Source organism: Rhynchophorus ferrugineus, unplaced genomic scaffold (assembly GCF_030347505.1).
Source record: "Rhynchophorus ferrugineus isolate W39M unplaced genomic scaffold, kcgeb_rfMv2 rfM4, whole genome shotgun sequence".
Classification (NCBI taxonomy): domain Eukaryota; kingdom Metazoa; phylum Arthropoda; class Insecta; order Coleoptera; family Curculionidae; genus Rhynchophorus; species Rhynchophorus ferrugineus.
In genome coordinates, this window is record NW_027472583.1 from 12384081 (window position 1) to 12398940 (window position 14860).

General features: G+C 32.6%; 2 protein-coding genes across 2 annotated transcripts in view; both read right to left on the bottom strand.

Moving 5' to 3' along the window:
- LOC143194949 (neural-cadherin) overlaps window positions 1–6598 on the bottom strand; it is a 246128-nt gene extending 239530 nt beyond the window's left edge. Inside the window, exon 1 of the mRNA XM_076401758.1 lies at window positions 6424–6598. Coding sequence (XP_076257873.1) covers window positions 6424–6475 — 52 coding nt within the window. The 5' untranslated portion in view covers window positions 6476–6598. The remainder of the gene's footprint in view (window positions 1–6423) is intronic.
- Window positions 6599–7775: 1177 nt separating this feature from the next.
- On the bottom strand, window positions 7776–14196 carry LOC143196302 (uncharacterized). The gene is made up of 8 exons (XM_076403965.1): window positions 13391–14196; window positions 12566–12687; window positions 11683–11764; window positions 11380–11479; window positions 10064–10081; window positions 9661–9762; window positions 7968–8123; window positions 7776–7910 (listed from the first exon to the last, which is right to left on the bottom strand). Exons 1-8 carry the CDS (start codon window positions 14194–14196, stop codon window positions 7860–7862), a joined length of 1437 nt encoding a protein of 478 aa, XP_076260080.1. The 3' UTR covers window positions 7776–7859.
- Between the last annotated feature and the right edge of the window lie 664 nt (window positions 14197–14860).

Consider the following 14860-nt stretch of genomic DNA (forward strand, 5'->3'; position numbering starts at 1 on the left):
AGAATTACTAATAATCTACTTCTCAGTTCCTTGTTATATTATTATAGATGAGATTTGTATTCTCTTCTAAAGTTTTGTTGTCATATTTAAAAGGACATTTGCTTCAGGCAAGCTAAACAATTTGAGAATATTTGTTTGAGCTTTTGGCTTTGGATTGACTAATTCGTTTCACAGAAAAGGCACCAAGTCGCAGAGCACAAAAAACCTAAACAAAATTGATTAATTAAAACGCAAGTTGTCCTAAAACTCGAAACTTAATGAATATATTGAAATATATTTAATTTTTTATTTGATTAATTTCAGCCTCATTTCTGTGAACACATTAAAACATATTTAGCCAAATAACCTAGCAAACGAAACATATTTTTTGTAACTTTTAAGTTTTATTTGGAAAACTGTGTACAATTTATCAACCATAAGTTAATATCCACCGTTAACTACGACTTTTCCCCATCCTTTACGCATTATACGGATTCCGCGTTGAAAAAGATTCGAACCCGCGTCTATCGCAACAGTATGTGGACCGTCCTGCCGCCTTTACCACTACGCTAACCAATCTGGCAAATTGTTATTTTACGTAGACATTTTTCAAAGCCATAGAATTTAACAATCATGTTAGACTGCTTAGCAGTTATTTATTCATATACCAATTATTCGCATGTTAACTAATAGATAGAGCTGATCAAAATATATGCACCTAATAAATGTAATACCCAAATAAAAAAAAATCAAATATTAAATCAGACTAATTTTTAATTCGATATGTACATAAAGCCAAAATTTTCTTTCCAACCTAATATATTGTACAAAAATATAGTTAATTAACTGTGGCAGGGAGCTCAGAGAAAGTCTTCTTACTCCGAGCCAAAGGAAAATAAACTGATTTTTTGTATCGTATTTGTTCTGCCCCAGAAATTTTTATTTCGGCCAGAAAAAATACTACCATTGTAAAACTGGAGGGGTCGACTTATCGATAATTAAATTGCCACCCGAAAAAAAGGAACGGACCCCAAAGAATCACCGATATTTTGCTGCTTAATATAAAAATTTAATTACGCCCAACAATATTAAAAGACTTGATTAGATTTTTGATAAAAAAAAACGAACGGACGCTGTAAAGGAGCCTCGTTTGCAAGAATTATTAAAAAACGTAAGGCTCAGGGTTAAAACAAGCATTTAAAAAAAGCAGTTAACGGTAGACTTTACTATGGCGTTCATTTTCTAAAGCAAATTTCGACACGGCCTTTGAAGGGAAAACGTTGAACAATGATTGGCAATTCATGTCAGTTTAGGTCCGGAGTTTACTGTGATTAAAATTATTAATTAATATTATGCTATGTTAACCGAAAGTATAATGTAAATATGTACAAATTAATAGAGTATCTATATATTATCTGTATAACTGGTCAATTGAAAAGTTCCCGGCCTGACACATAGATGGCGCTACTAGAATTAAATCCATATGTTTTCTTATGAAACTAAATCCATGTGTTTTAGTTAACCCTAACCCTCAAAAGATGCGCGTATAAATTTCGCGTGTTGATAAAATATTGCTCTTTGGAGTGAAAAAATACAGTTGAGGCAAAAACCTGGCCTAATGCCGAGTTTCCGGACACTGCCCCAGGAAAATCAACCATCAAGCATTGGTACTATGCTAAATTTAGACGTGGTGAAATGAGCACCGAATACGGCGAACGCAGTGGATGCCCAAAAGAGGTTGTTACCGACGAAATCATTTAAAAAATCAACAAAATTTTCAATGACCGCAAATTGAAATTGAATAAAATAGCAGATGCTCTAAAGATATGAACTGAACGTGTACATCATATTATTCACGAATATTTAGATATAAGAAAGCTCTATGCAAAGTGGGTACCTCGCGAGCTTAGTTTTGACCAAAAACAAGCGACGAGTTGATGTTTCGGAGCAGTGTTTGAAGATGATCAAGCGTAACAAATCCGAGTTTTTGCGTCGATATGTGACAATGGATGAAACACGGCTCCATCGTTTCACTCCGAAGTCCAATCGACAGTCATCCGAGTGAACTGCACACGATAAACACGCTCCAAAGCGTGGGAAAACGCAACAGTCGGCTGGCAAGGTTATGGCGTCTGTATTTTGGAATGCGCATCGAATAATTTTCATTGATTGCCTTGAAAAAGGTAGAACCATCAACAGCGATTATTACATAGGGTTATTGGACCGTTTGAAGGACGAAATCGCCGAAAAACGGCCGCATTTGAAGAAAAGAAAGTGCTGCTTCACCAAGACAATGCACCATGTCACAAGTCAGTGAAAACGATGGCAAAAATCCATCCATCCACCGCATTCCCCAGATATGGGCCCCAGCTACTACTTCCTGTCCTTAGATCTCATAAGAATGCTCGCTGGGAAGAAAGTTTCGTTGAATGAAGAGGTGACCGCTGAAACTGAGGTCTATTTTGAAGCAAAAGATAAATCGTACTACAAAAATGGTATCGAAAAGTTGGAGGGTCACTATAATCAGTGTATCACCCTCATGTTGAATAAAAAAACTAATTTTGCCAAAAAAATTTGTTTTGCTATGGTAGGCCAGGGACTTTTTCAGTGACCTATTATTAATCGGTTTAGCGAAAACTTTTTGCTTCCCAAATATTAAATTTTAGTTCTTGAGATATATTGCAAGTATGTAGCAATTATTAATTATTTTGTAAAAATATTTAGGGATTCTGTCACTGTTAGATTTTTTATTAAATTTAAAGTTCTTGTAAGTTTTAAAAAAGCAATTAACGATAGAATTAACTAAGGTACTCATTTTCTAAAGCCAATTTCAACAACACAGCCTTGGAAGGAAAAACGTTAAACAGTGATTGACTATTCAGGTCACTTCAGGACCAAAGTTTAATGTGATTAAAATAAATAATTAATGTAATGCTATGTTGAACGAAAGTATCTGCTTTTAACTTTACGTAACAATTTAACTCTAATGAATATTGAAATACACTAAATACGTACAAATTAAGTGAGAATAAATAAATAAATAGCTCAATCTTTAATTTACTAATCTCTTTTTCTTTGACTCGTTTCTTTTTCTCGTTATCTTGACATCGAAATAAAACATCTTAAATATAGGTGAATTATGTCTTATACTACTATTATAAATGTTTATTTTTATTGTAGTTTATTTTATGTTTATATTTAACCCTTATTTGTATTATTTTTACTAGATATAGATTCTTTAATAAGGTCATGGAAATGAAGACCTTTCTGGAAATGGATTGCAAAATTTAATCGTAAAATCAACTTTATTTTTCATCGCCATTCGATCGAAGCTACTTCTCAACTAATACGCTGGACTGATGCCGCTTTTTTTCAGACTTTAGTTCTCTGAACTCCTGATTAGTGTCTTTTTTGCTGTTGTTGAGTTACTCCCTGCGCATCTTCGGTCCGTTCTGGAGTTATTCTTTAATCTGCCACTGATTATCTCATGAATGAATTAATTATTTATAACATCTCTGAGAAACATACATAAAATTTGTTTTAAGCAAAAGCAAAAGCAGAATTTTTTTTTAAAGCTTGAAGCTTTAAATATGCCAGACTGTAACAGTGTCCAAGTTTTGACGCCATAGAGAATTATTGAAAAAGTAAGCATTTGGAAGAGCCGATTTTTACCAGTTTTTATTTGGTGTAATACATCCTCTCCTCTACACATACGCCATTTTTAAGATTTGAAACACCTTACAGGTTAGGGAAGGGTTGGTGGTCAGGAGAAACCAAGTCAGACAAATAAAGCATGTGTTAAAATAATTGATACGTCTATTTCAAAAATGTTTGTTTCTAATTTGTTCAAAATGTTACGATAACAGTCTAGTTTTTGTTTGTTTAATTTAGTGGCTTTGAGATTAACCAGGAACAAGATTCTTTTTTTATTTAAATAAACCAATATTAATTAGCGTTGGGAACTATCGACTGAAAAGAGTCGAAACAGTCGATAATACTAGTAAACTAGCGACTGAAAATATTAATTATTATTTTTGTAAATGCAGGGTTTGACTGTTTTCCTGTATAAATTATGAGAGAAGAAAGGAAGGAGATAACTGCTTGGAACAGTTAATTTTATATGTGTTTATATTTTAAAACAGTAGTATAAACGAGACGGAGATGTACATATTTCTTCACGTACTAAATTTAAGAAACAAAAAGGAAAAAAGTAATTGCTGAATACTATTAACATTTAATTAATAATTTTATTTTAAACGAAGTAGAATTACTTTTCTATTTGAATGTTCTGTGGATCTGTAAAAAGGAATGGAATTTTTTTATGAAACGGAATAATACTCCTCAAATGTTGTATCGTATTTTAATATGTTAATTGCTATTTTGAAATAATAGACTACAATAATTATAGACAATACAATAAAATTAAAGAAAATCTAAAAACTAAAGATGTACAATAACCATAAATACTAAAGAAAAACTAAATATATACCTAATCATAGAAGAAAACTAATTCATGTCATAATTACAAATGATCGCATAATAACTACTAAAGCTTTTTTAAATAAAGTAAATACTTTATATATTATTGAACAGAAATATTTTTTAACAAAAATCTAGAGAGTAATCGAAATATTACCTATTATTGCCATAAAAACAGTCAAAATTATTTTATTATTTAGCATTCACAATTTTAATCTTTTTACCCTATTACATTAATAATCTTGAAAAATATGTGTTATTGTCAATATATTGTTATTTACAATTAAACTACCAAAAAACCATAAAAGTATATGTATTACATATAAATCTATATAAGCCTAAGTTCAGCATATTTTTGTCAGGATCGCGGTTAGGACGATAGAGCCAGAACGTAAAAAGTACACAACTGAAACAGTCGACAGTAAATAGTAACAAAATCAGTCCGACCGAAATTATCAACAGGAAACAGTCGACTGAAACAGTCACTGGTAAAAGTAGTAAAATCAGTCGAACCAAAAATAGTGATTGAAACAGTCGATAGTAAAAAGTAGTCAATTACTAAACAGTCGATAGTCGATTTCAGTCGATAGTTCCCAACACTAATATTAACCGATTTCTGTGCAAAACAGGATCTGGTGGACCAAGATGATTAGATTCTTATAAAAAATTAACTATTAAATTATGACAATTTTTTAACTGAACTGTGACTACGGATAGATTTCCACCATTAATACGAATATATCATTACTTTTACATACATGTCATTACTTTTATTAAACAATTGAACTAATATGCAGTACAGTAATTAACCAACGAAAATAAAACAATTCTATTTTTAATTTCTAATTCCTTATACAGTAAGTATCAAAATTATTAAACTTATTGATTGAATTATTATATGTAATGATGGAACTGATAACACTGAGTATTTGGTAGAGGTATTGAATGACAAACCAGTCGAGAGAATACCTAAGTAGGATATAAATAAATTATGATTATATTGGGCGAAATTTGAGGCAAAGTATTAGGAAATCGCTGAAAAATACGTACCAATAGTAAATCGAAATATGTTCATTGCTCCATGATAATGTACAACCACTTTTCACTGGGTAACTTAGAAACTTCCGGAATATTGAAAAATTTGCTTAGGAAATGCTATCCGTATCCTTCTACTATCTTCAGTCGTGATATTGTTGATTATGAATTACTTCCGACAGGTTAAACTGTCAAAAATACATGTGTGATTCTATAAGTTGCTTACGTGAATTTTAGTTCTAAAAATTGTTTTTTTTTTAATCCCGACAACGCTCATTACATGTTCAAAAAATCAATTCACATTATTCCACAACATCTTTATTCAACTGATTTAGTTGCGTCGGATATCTGACTACCCTCAAAGCTCAAAGAATCGCTTCGAGAACATTATTCTGAGTCGATTGAGATGGCTGAAATCGAAGTGAAGAATAATATGAACCACATTCCAACAAACTCACAAAAAAATTATTAAAGTGTTTGTAATAAACGAATTTTATCCAAATGGTATTTCTTTCAGGGAGTCGAAATAAACTTGGAAAAATAAATATATTTTTTATTAACATTGTATGGTCCATATTGTTCATCAGGTGATTATTATTTATTTTTGTTTTTTCAAATTTTATATGTTGGTATTTCGTAACTACATTTTTTGTCGATAACTTAATAATGCTATTAACTTTTTATATTCAAACATTAAGGAATGTGGATTACTTTCTGATGCATGTAATATACAATTTTGTATTACTGCCTATATTTTAAAATCGTTGGAATAAATAAAAAATATTTTTTCTAGCTTCATTTCTCCAAATAATTTTCTTCATTTCTTAATAATGCATATATATGATATTTATAAAGGGAAAAATATCTTTTATTTCTGAATTTATAGACTAGTTCTTCTACTAGTTTAAGTTTATTGTTACATATACTCACCTATATAAGTGCTGTTAGTTAACACCCAAAAAACCTTGAAAGGATCAACCATCACAAAAGAATAGTCCCCAACGAAATTCTCCAAAACAGTCGATCAAAACCGGTAACGTCAAATCACATCATTTTTAAAGAGCTCGACCTCCCCAACTGTCATTTTAACGAGCCGCCAGCTATCTCAAATATTTAGATGCGAATTTAAAAGTTTCGCTGTTTATTTTTTTTCTTGCGTATCCCCTCGTTAAGTTTATCGTGCGGACACGAAGAGGCAATTTATAAATTTTTCGGTTTTATTAACTTGCAGGAACGAGAGCGGAAGGATGTTTTATTGCGTCCAATTTTGTCCGAAGTTTTTGACGCTTCAGTGTCGTGAGTTTTAATATGTTTCGCCCGAACGGATTTGACAACCCCCTACGTTGGCTGGCAACTGTTTCGCACGTGCCGAATTTTCAAAGCCGACTGAGAAAATGTTCCGCTTCCAGCGGGTCGGTTTTGAGTTTTTCATGCGATGTTGCCGCGTTATGGGATATATCTTTAAATATACGCATATTATATAATTTCATGTAAAAATATACATTGCTTCTATATCCTAATCGCTGATAAAATTGGTTTACATCTTTATGGGATTGGTGTTTGAAATAATCCGGAACAAAGAACCTATATTACATCTTTACTTATATCATCGCCTTAATCGAAGATATATCTAGAAACCTAATATTCATCCATTATTTTTAGGCACTTAAGTTTTTTAATTTCCTCTAATATATTAGGTGCCCGAATAAGTTTCTTCCATTCGATAAAAATTATGGTGACGTCATTTTAACAACACACCTTTTTCAAATAGATTTCTGATCAATATCACGTCATTTTCGGATATATTTATATATTAGTTTGTTAATTAGAAGATATTTTGATTGACAAAATGATATGATAATGGAAATGATAACAAGGTATTAGAAGATCAAAGTTGTACGAGTTATACTCAGTAATTCTGGGACATGAGAACACCCAGTTTCATCTTGCTACATGATAAATGGAATGTTTGAATGAACAACATTACTATACCACTCGGATTCACCACTTGTTCGTCAGTGGTTCACGATGCTAGTTTCCAAACATAAAATTAAAAACATTTCTTAGTAATTTTGAATAAATTTTATGAAAATAAAAAAGTTTATCAAAATGATTAAATATATTTCTTCAACATCAGTTAAACTTGCAAATCTAAAGCGGTTATATATTTTGTATTAAACTCACATTGATTAAAATACATGTATGGTCATCAATATTAAATTAAATTACTTTAAATTTGAAACAATATAGTCACATATGGGTTATATGTGTGTGCTAATAGAATTTTTAATTACACGTTTTGTCCTTTATTAAACATGCTGTTCTGTATAATATATACCGATTAGGTTAAACTATTGATAGAGGGTTTACTTATAGCTCTGCATTAAAGTGATGTAGGAGTAAGCAGCTTGCATTGTCTAAAAACGATAGATGATTAATGATGTAATAAATTAGTTTATAAAAGTAGGGCGTACTCCTAAGACTGTTTCTGTTGTCATAGCACCGAAAGGACCGATATTCATCGTAAGTGGTTTTTGTGTCCTCAATAAAAATATTAGAATAATATTTTTAAGGTTCCCCTTCTGGTTATACCAATTTGTAGAGAAAAGTGAATCGCCTATAGCAATACTCTAAAACAAAATTAACAAATATAACACTTAAAATATCGTATCAAATTAGAATTTTTTTAGAAATTATTTAATTATTACATTGTTACTAGTCGTTTCCGCCTAACCTACAATTTGTCTTTATGATAACTTAAACCTAGGTATATAACTAGGAGGACCCATCGATCCTATCTCAGTCTCTGGTGAATCTCACTACACACCACTACACGATATCAGATGGTTTGACACTTTCAAGTCTATGTCCTGTTCTGGTGGTATCCAAAAGCTGGAATACTTCAATATTCTCATGAAAATGGAGTCTTTCCTCATGCCCCCTTGCAATTCTCTTGATTTCATGACTGACTGTGTGTATCTGAAGGTCTCGATATAGGTAATCAAACCTATAGAATTTGGGTACGCCCACAATACCTCTCAGTACTTTTGTGAGTTTTTGCGTTCATATGTGACAATGGAAGAGACATAGTCATCCATCATTTCACTCCGAAGTCCAATAGCCAGTCATCCGAATGGTTTGTACACGATGAACCCGCTCCAAAGCGTGGGAAAACGCAACAGTCGGCTAGCAAGGTTATGGCGTCTGTATTTTGGGATGCGCATCGAATAATTTTCATTGATTACCTTGAAAAAGGTAGAACCATCAACAAAAACGGTCACATTTGGAGAAAAAGAAAGTGTTGCTTCACCAAGGCAATGCACCGTGTCACAAGTCAGTGAAAACGATGAAACAAATCTATTAATTGGGCTTCCAATTGCTTCCTCGTCCATAGTATTCTCCAGATCTGACCCCCAGCGACTATTTCCTGTTTCCTGAAATCTTCGTCAAATGAAGAGGTGATCGCCGAAACTGAGGCCTATTTTGAAGCAAAGGACAAATCGTACTACAAAAATACTATCGCTATCGAGGGAGGGTCGCTATGATCTGTGTATCATCCTTGAAGGGAATTATGTTGAATAAAAAAACTACTTTTTCCAAAAAAAAATGTGTTTTGCTCTGGTAGGCTGGGGACTTTTCAATTAATAACATATTATGTTATAACATAATAAAGTACTTATGTATAAACAACTTAAATACATTTGGACATATGGAATCCAGATATTGAATTGTATCAAGAAGAACAATTTGAATAAAAAGAGTTTCATAAGAAAATATTGAGGATTTCAGATTCATTAATACCTGTCTTGCTACTATATTGATGCCAGTACAATAGAACACACAAAGCATAATATAAGATGTAATAAAAATAGAGAATCATTTAACTGAAGTGTTAATTATATCTAATATATAATATATAGAATAAGAATTGAAAAAGTGTTGGAAACATTATAACTTGTGCTAAAGACGCTGCAAATTATTTTCGCCTCGACGGCACAACCTTTAATCTTCTATTCAGAACACGCCATACATTTAAGCAAATCAGATCAAACAATTACTGCCCTATCCACTTCCGATCTATCCTCGATAAATCTATTATTCATTTCTGGTGTTAAAGTGAATCTTGCAACCAGGAAACTTTACGTAGACTTAGCTTGGGAAACTTACTTGGATTTTAATTTCGTTTGCCAGCCAACCCAGCACAAAAACTTGCGTCACCAGGACACCCAGATACGAGACCGGGAATATCATATCTTTAAAATTTTTTATCTGAAATATAGATTACAATTATGAACATATTGCAATAAATATTTAGGAGAATAGAAAAACACATTTATAAATAAATGTATTAAGTTTTGGAATTAATTTGTAACGTATTGAAAAACGTAGTAAATAATAATCTTTTCCGTATATTAACATCTTCAGCAGATTTTACTTAGTTGCACTTGAAATGTATGATTCTATATCAAAATTAGCGGGGTGCATTACATCATTATGTGACTCTACTCACGTATTCTCCAGGTATTGTTGATAATTACTTAAAAATTATGGGGAACTTTATGTGATTTACTCCACTGAGGTTCCTGAGCTGCAACATCATATAATAGCAAATTTTGCTGATGATACTGCTATAATGACTAAGGTAAAAACCATGAAGAAGCGACAATAAAATTACAATCATCCGGAAACAAAATTAACAGTGTCAGGACAAAGTAATGGAGAATCCTATTGGAAAAAACTGCATGTTTGTGTCAACTTTATAGATAAAGGGTGTCAGCACAGCATTGTTGGAACACTATAGCAAATTATTTGGGAATGTCACTGGACACCAAGCTACGCTGGAAAGCTTATCTGAAGAAGGAAAAATAAATATATAATATATATCATAGTACAATAAAGTACTTATGTATAAACAATTTAAATACATATATGCTATCCAGATATGGTCTTCCTACTCTTGCGATAGTAACAATCAAATTCTGCTGGGGCATGGTCGTAAATTTTTGTTTGTGACTATTTATAATTGTGATTGTCCAAAAGGCAAGAGCGTAAATTTCGGCAGGGAAAATGATACCAGTTGCGCCGGTAATCAGGCTGGGTAAGACCGGATATCCTCTGGGATGATCTTCAAGTTGGTCAGTCGCCAGTAGGGAGGATTAATGCCAAGGACCATGGTTCGGAGCCAATGTTAAGCTGTAAGTATAGTCCAATTAAACCCTTATTGTTAAAAGGGATATTATAAAATGTTACGTATTAGTCATTTGGAAGAAATTTTATCCTGTCATAATATAATAAAGTACTTTCGTAGAAACTAATTTAATTCAAAGGGACATTGCCAGTTTGCCAATTTGAACATAATTCATAGGCTTCAAAACGTTTGGAAAGCCTCGTAGTACTTCAAAAATAATTATTTTTATACATACTTTAAAATGGACACCATTAACTAGGTCGTTGGAAAATTTACCAAGATTCAAGAACAAAGACTTCACCACGGTATTTCGCACCAATTCAGCTTGCCAATAACATATATATGAGAAGGCAATCCAGGTGGATCAAAACTATTGAGCTGGTGTTGTGTGATGCTGATGCAAAATTAGACATGCCAAAATTATCGTAAGCAAATAATTGGGACCTAAGAGATTCCAATTAGAAATTCCTCTTCAGAAAAGTTGCAGAATTTTTTGTATTTTCTTCTTAAACAAAAAGACGTCAGAAATTAATTCCAACAGCTAATGCAGTAATAAGGAATACTGGCATTATTTCAAGAAAGCCATTGAAAAATTAGCAGCTATTAATAAATGATAACAACTGTATCGTGGTAATTTATACGAAAAAGTTAAATAAAAGATTCCATTATTTCTACATCAGCGTAATAGGAATACTTACCGATAAAACTTGTATGGCTACCGACGCTACATTCACTGAATTTAAAGTGAAATCCGTCAGCATGATGTATTTAGTTGAATCATTTAATGTTCTGATGAAGCTATGAAATATATATGTAGAATTGGATTAATAGTTACTAAAATTAATAATACGATAAACATTTTAGGTGTACGTATACATTCTGGTAAGTTTTTTCACTTAAGAAGATTTTTATTGAGCAAAATTGGTACAATATATGTAACCGAAAAGGTTTTCCATCATTCCTCGACGTCTCGAAATCGTGTGCTAACAAAGCCATGCTACACCGGTTTGAAAAAATGGTAATCAGAAGGCGTTATGTCCGGTGGATATGTAGAACTTCTCATTCGAGCTATAACAGTGTATCCTACACAAGAATAATAAATGCTGGTTATTTTTGCAATAATAGGTCTGCAGTAACAACTTTATTCCGTCTTCGTTACTAGCCTCAGTATGCCACAAAACACTCTTATTTTTTTGTCGGGCACTCTATGAAACTGTGGTTTTGAATGATTCAAAATGCTTCTCTCAATGATAAAATCAACAACTAAGTTGTTTGAGAGTTCTTTAAAATTTTGCACTGGGTTACTGCTTAATAATTCTTAGTTATTTATTGACTTCGAACTTTGTCACTCTTCCAGTCCGTTTTTAATCAGTGACCTCAAAATTACGATTTTTAAAAGATTAAAAAGAAATAACACAATTTGGATATCACAAAACATCACAATCTCACTTGCAGTAATATATGGGCTTATAAATTAGTTTTAAAGGATTTTTTATGGATTTAATGGAATTCAAAACGATAATGCGAAAAGTGGGTAAAATATATTTTGTTTAAAGTATTGTCTATCGATCGCCGCTATATTTTTTGTACCTTTCAGGCAATTTACAAATTTCACTCCGAAAGAACGATGTATTGAGCTTTTGAAGCTTTCTGTGAATTACAAGAAGCGAACACCGGGCAAGTTGCACTTTCCATTTTAATGTTTCCAAGTATATTTTCATCGGGTTTGCAACATGTGGTCGAGCGTTGTCATGCTGAAGAATAACATTATTATGTCTTCGCTCATATTTCATCCTTTCATTGCGCAGTGATTCAGGGTTCATACGGATAAATTGAAGTCGAGTATACCACACCAAGCTGATCCTACCAAATACAAAGTATTACCTTGGTGCCATAGATATTTTGGATACCCATGAATTATTCCCATTTTGTCGTTGAAGTAGCATTTCAGACATGACCAAACACCTTTCAATATATCACGGCTCGGCTTCCCAGGTTCTTCAAACCTTTGGAAATGGTTTGTTATTATCAACAATTTTACATAATTCAATTCCTCATTCATTTTACACGGATCATCATCAACTAATGCCTTCAATTACTCGCCTTCATATTTTTTTGACTGTTCAGAACCCTCTTTGTCTTTTAATAGTCAAGTTTCCCAAGTTTTTCTTTCTTTCAATCTTTTTCTAATTGAGGTAAAAAGCAACACTTCCCGCAAATGTGATCACCTCGGTGGATATTCAGAAATGTTCAACGCACTGTAAAAATGTTTGTTTATGCATTGATGAAATGACATATACTGAAAAGTGAAGCCTGCCAGTGCGTTGAGCGTAAATTTATCCGAGGCTTTTTAATACACATTAACACTATCTGCTATAGATCCTTTGAAAATAACGTATATATTGCTGATATATTGCAAAATATATGCAAGCACCTAACATTAAAAAATATCAAAAATATTTTTATATCTCGAATAACTTTAAACAAATATTCTTGAAACAACTTCCATAAATCTAAAAATAACGATTCTTCAGGTTCTCTATTTGGACTTTTATTAAATTTCCAGTTAGAAATGTTAAATTATATCGTCTTATACTGTTACTCAGGCGTAGACCCGGGACCCCATTTGTTTGCTTAAAAACTTTGGAATTTTTGTTCCATTTTCCCGAACTAAACATATCGAAAACACAAACTCTCGTGAAAACTTACTTTATCAAGAGCGAGTGTCTGGTAGCCAAACTTCTTAGAGCAGCATAAACATTCGTTGCATTCTGTTCGTCAACATCGTCGCTGTTGTCAAAGTACAGCTTACTAACGCGAATTTGCAGAATTCTCAATTGGGTGGTAGCGTATAACATCAAAGTGGCGAACATCATTTGTGAAGTGCAATAAATAAATATGGCCACTGTCGCGAATAGGATATTGAGACATATAACGATCATAATATGGGATTTTTCTTTAAATGGTAGCCAGAAAGGGTACATAAAGGATTCCTCCAGTTGTTGCTTGTCAGTTTTGGAGACGATTTTATCCTCTTGGATATACGTGAATAAACTGATGAAAAACATAGAACCCATAGCAAAGAAAACATAAATCATTATACCCATATTGATAATTCGACAAAGTTTCACTTGGTTCAAGTAAAAGGTTTTGACATCATCATCGTCCGATTGCAGCACCTCCAATTCCTCTTCCTGTATCCTCCCAAACATTTGGGGGACATTGTTCTTTTGATATATCATAAATTTAACTCCAATAGCTAAACTGGATAACAAAATCGCCAAGTTCGAGTATAGAGCGTCTGAACTAGCCTCTATTAAGTATAGCTGAATCAGTTTTAATAACAGCAAACTCAGGAACACGACAAATATGCCCTGGAAACAAATAGCGTAAAAATGGTAGTGCTCTTGGTAAAACTTTCTGATGTTCAGATGTAGCTTCCATATTCCAGAGGTTATCATGAATGGTTTCAGTATTTGGATGAATTGGTCATTTTCCGCTACTGTTTCATCCATTTTCATCGGAGTGTCTGAAAAATAATCTGATGTAATGTGATATGTCGGTATGCATTATAAGAAATAGTTTAAGACAGTTTTAGGAACATAATTTATTCAGAATGTATTTAAATCTTCTTCTTAAGCATTAAGCGATAACTTATTTGGAGCGAGATTAAACATAGAGACATGTGACATTAAAATAACACGCAGGCTTTTCTTCTTATCAAGCAGGTACTCGAGATCGAGATAATGGGAGTATAGAGCCCTGGTATTGAAATTCCATCGAAAATCGGGAACCACAGTGACCTTGAAAACACTAGTAACTGTGGTTGTCTGGAAATGTACAGGCTTTTTTTATAGAAACAACAAGCTACACTACAAGTCTTTTATACCACGACCAGGAATCCGAGGGTTAAATATGGCGCAATTTTTTGTATCCTTTTAATCAAAATAGAGTCCTCTTATCGACAAGGCACAGTCGTCTTTCCACCATATGGTATTCTTCTTCACGCAGTAAGATTCTTGAACAATAATCGATCGCATTCAAGAAAATAAGTCGAGTATGCAATTTTCAATGGACTCAATCGTATCCATACTTTACGACTTGGGTCGAAGGCATAAAAACAAGAACAACTCACAGATTAATTATTCTTGGTTCTATGTTGTAATATGAAATTTTACA

What these genes read in the sequence shown, in the direction of transcription:
- LOC143196302 (XM_076403965.1), bottom strand. Translation starts at nt 14,196, where the DNA reads ATGGATGAAACAGTAGCGGAAAATGACCAATTCATCCAAATACTGAAA. An exon ending in TACCATTTTTTCAAACCGGT is followed by an intron (nt 11,480 to 11,682) that starts GTAGCATGGCTT and finishes TATATTTCATAG; the next exon opens with CTTCATCAGAACATTAAATG. An exon ending in CAAACGAAATTAAAATCCAA is followed by an intron (nt 8,124 to 9,660) that starts GTAAGTTTCCCA and finishes ATTTTGTTTTAG; the next exon opens with AGTATTGCTATAGGCGATTC.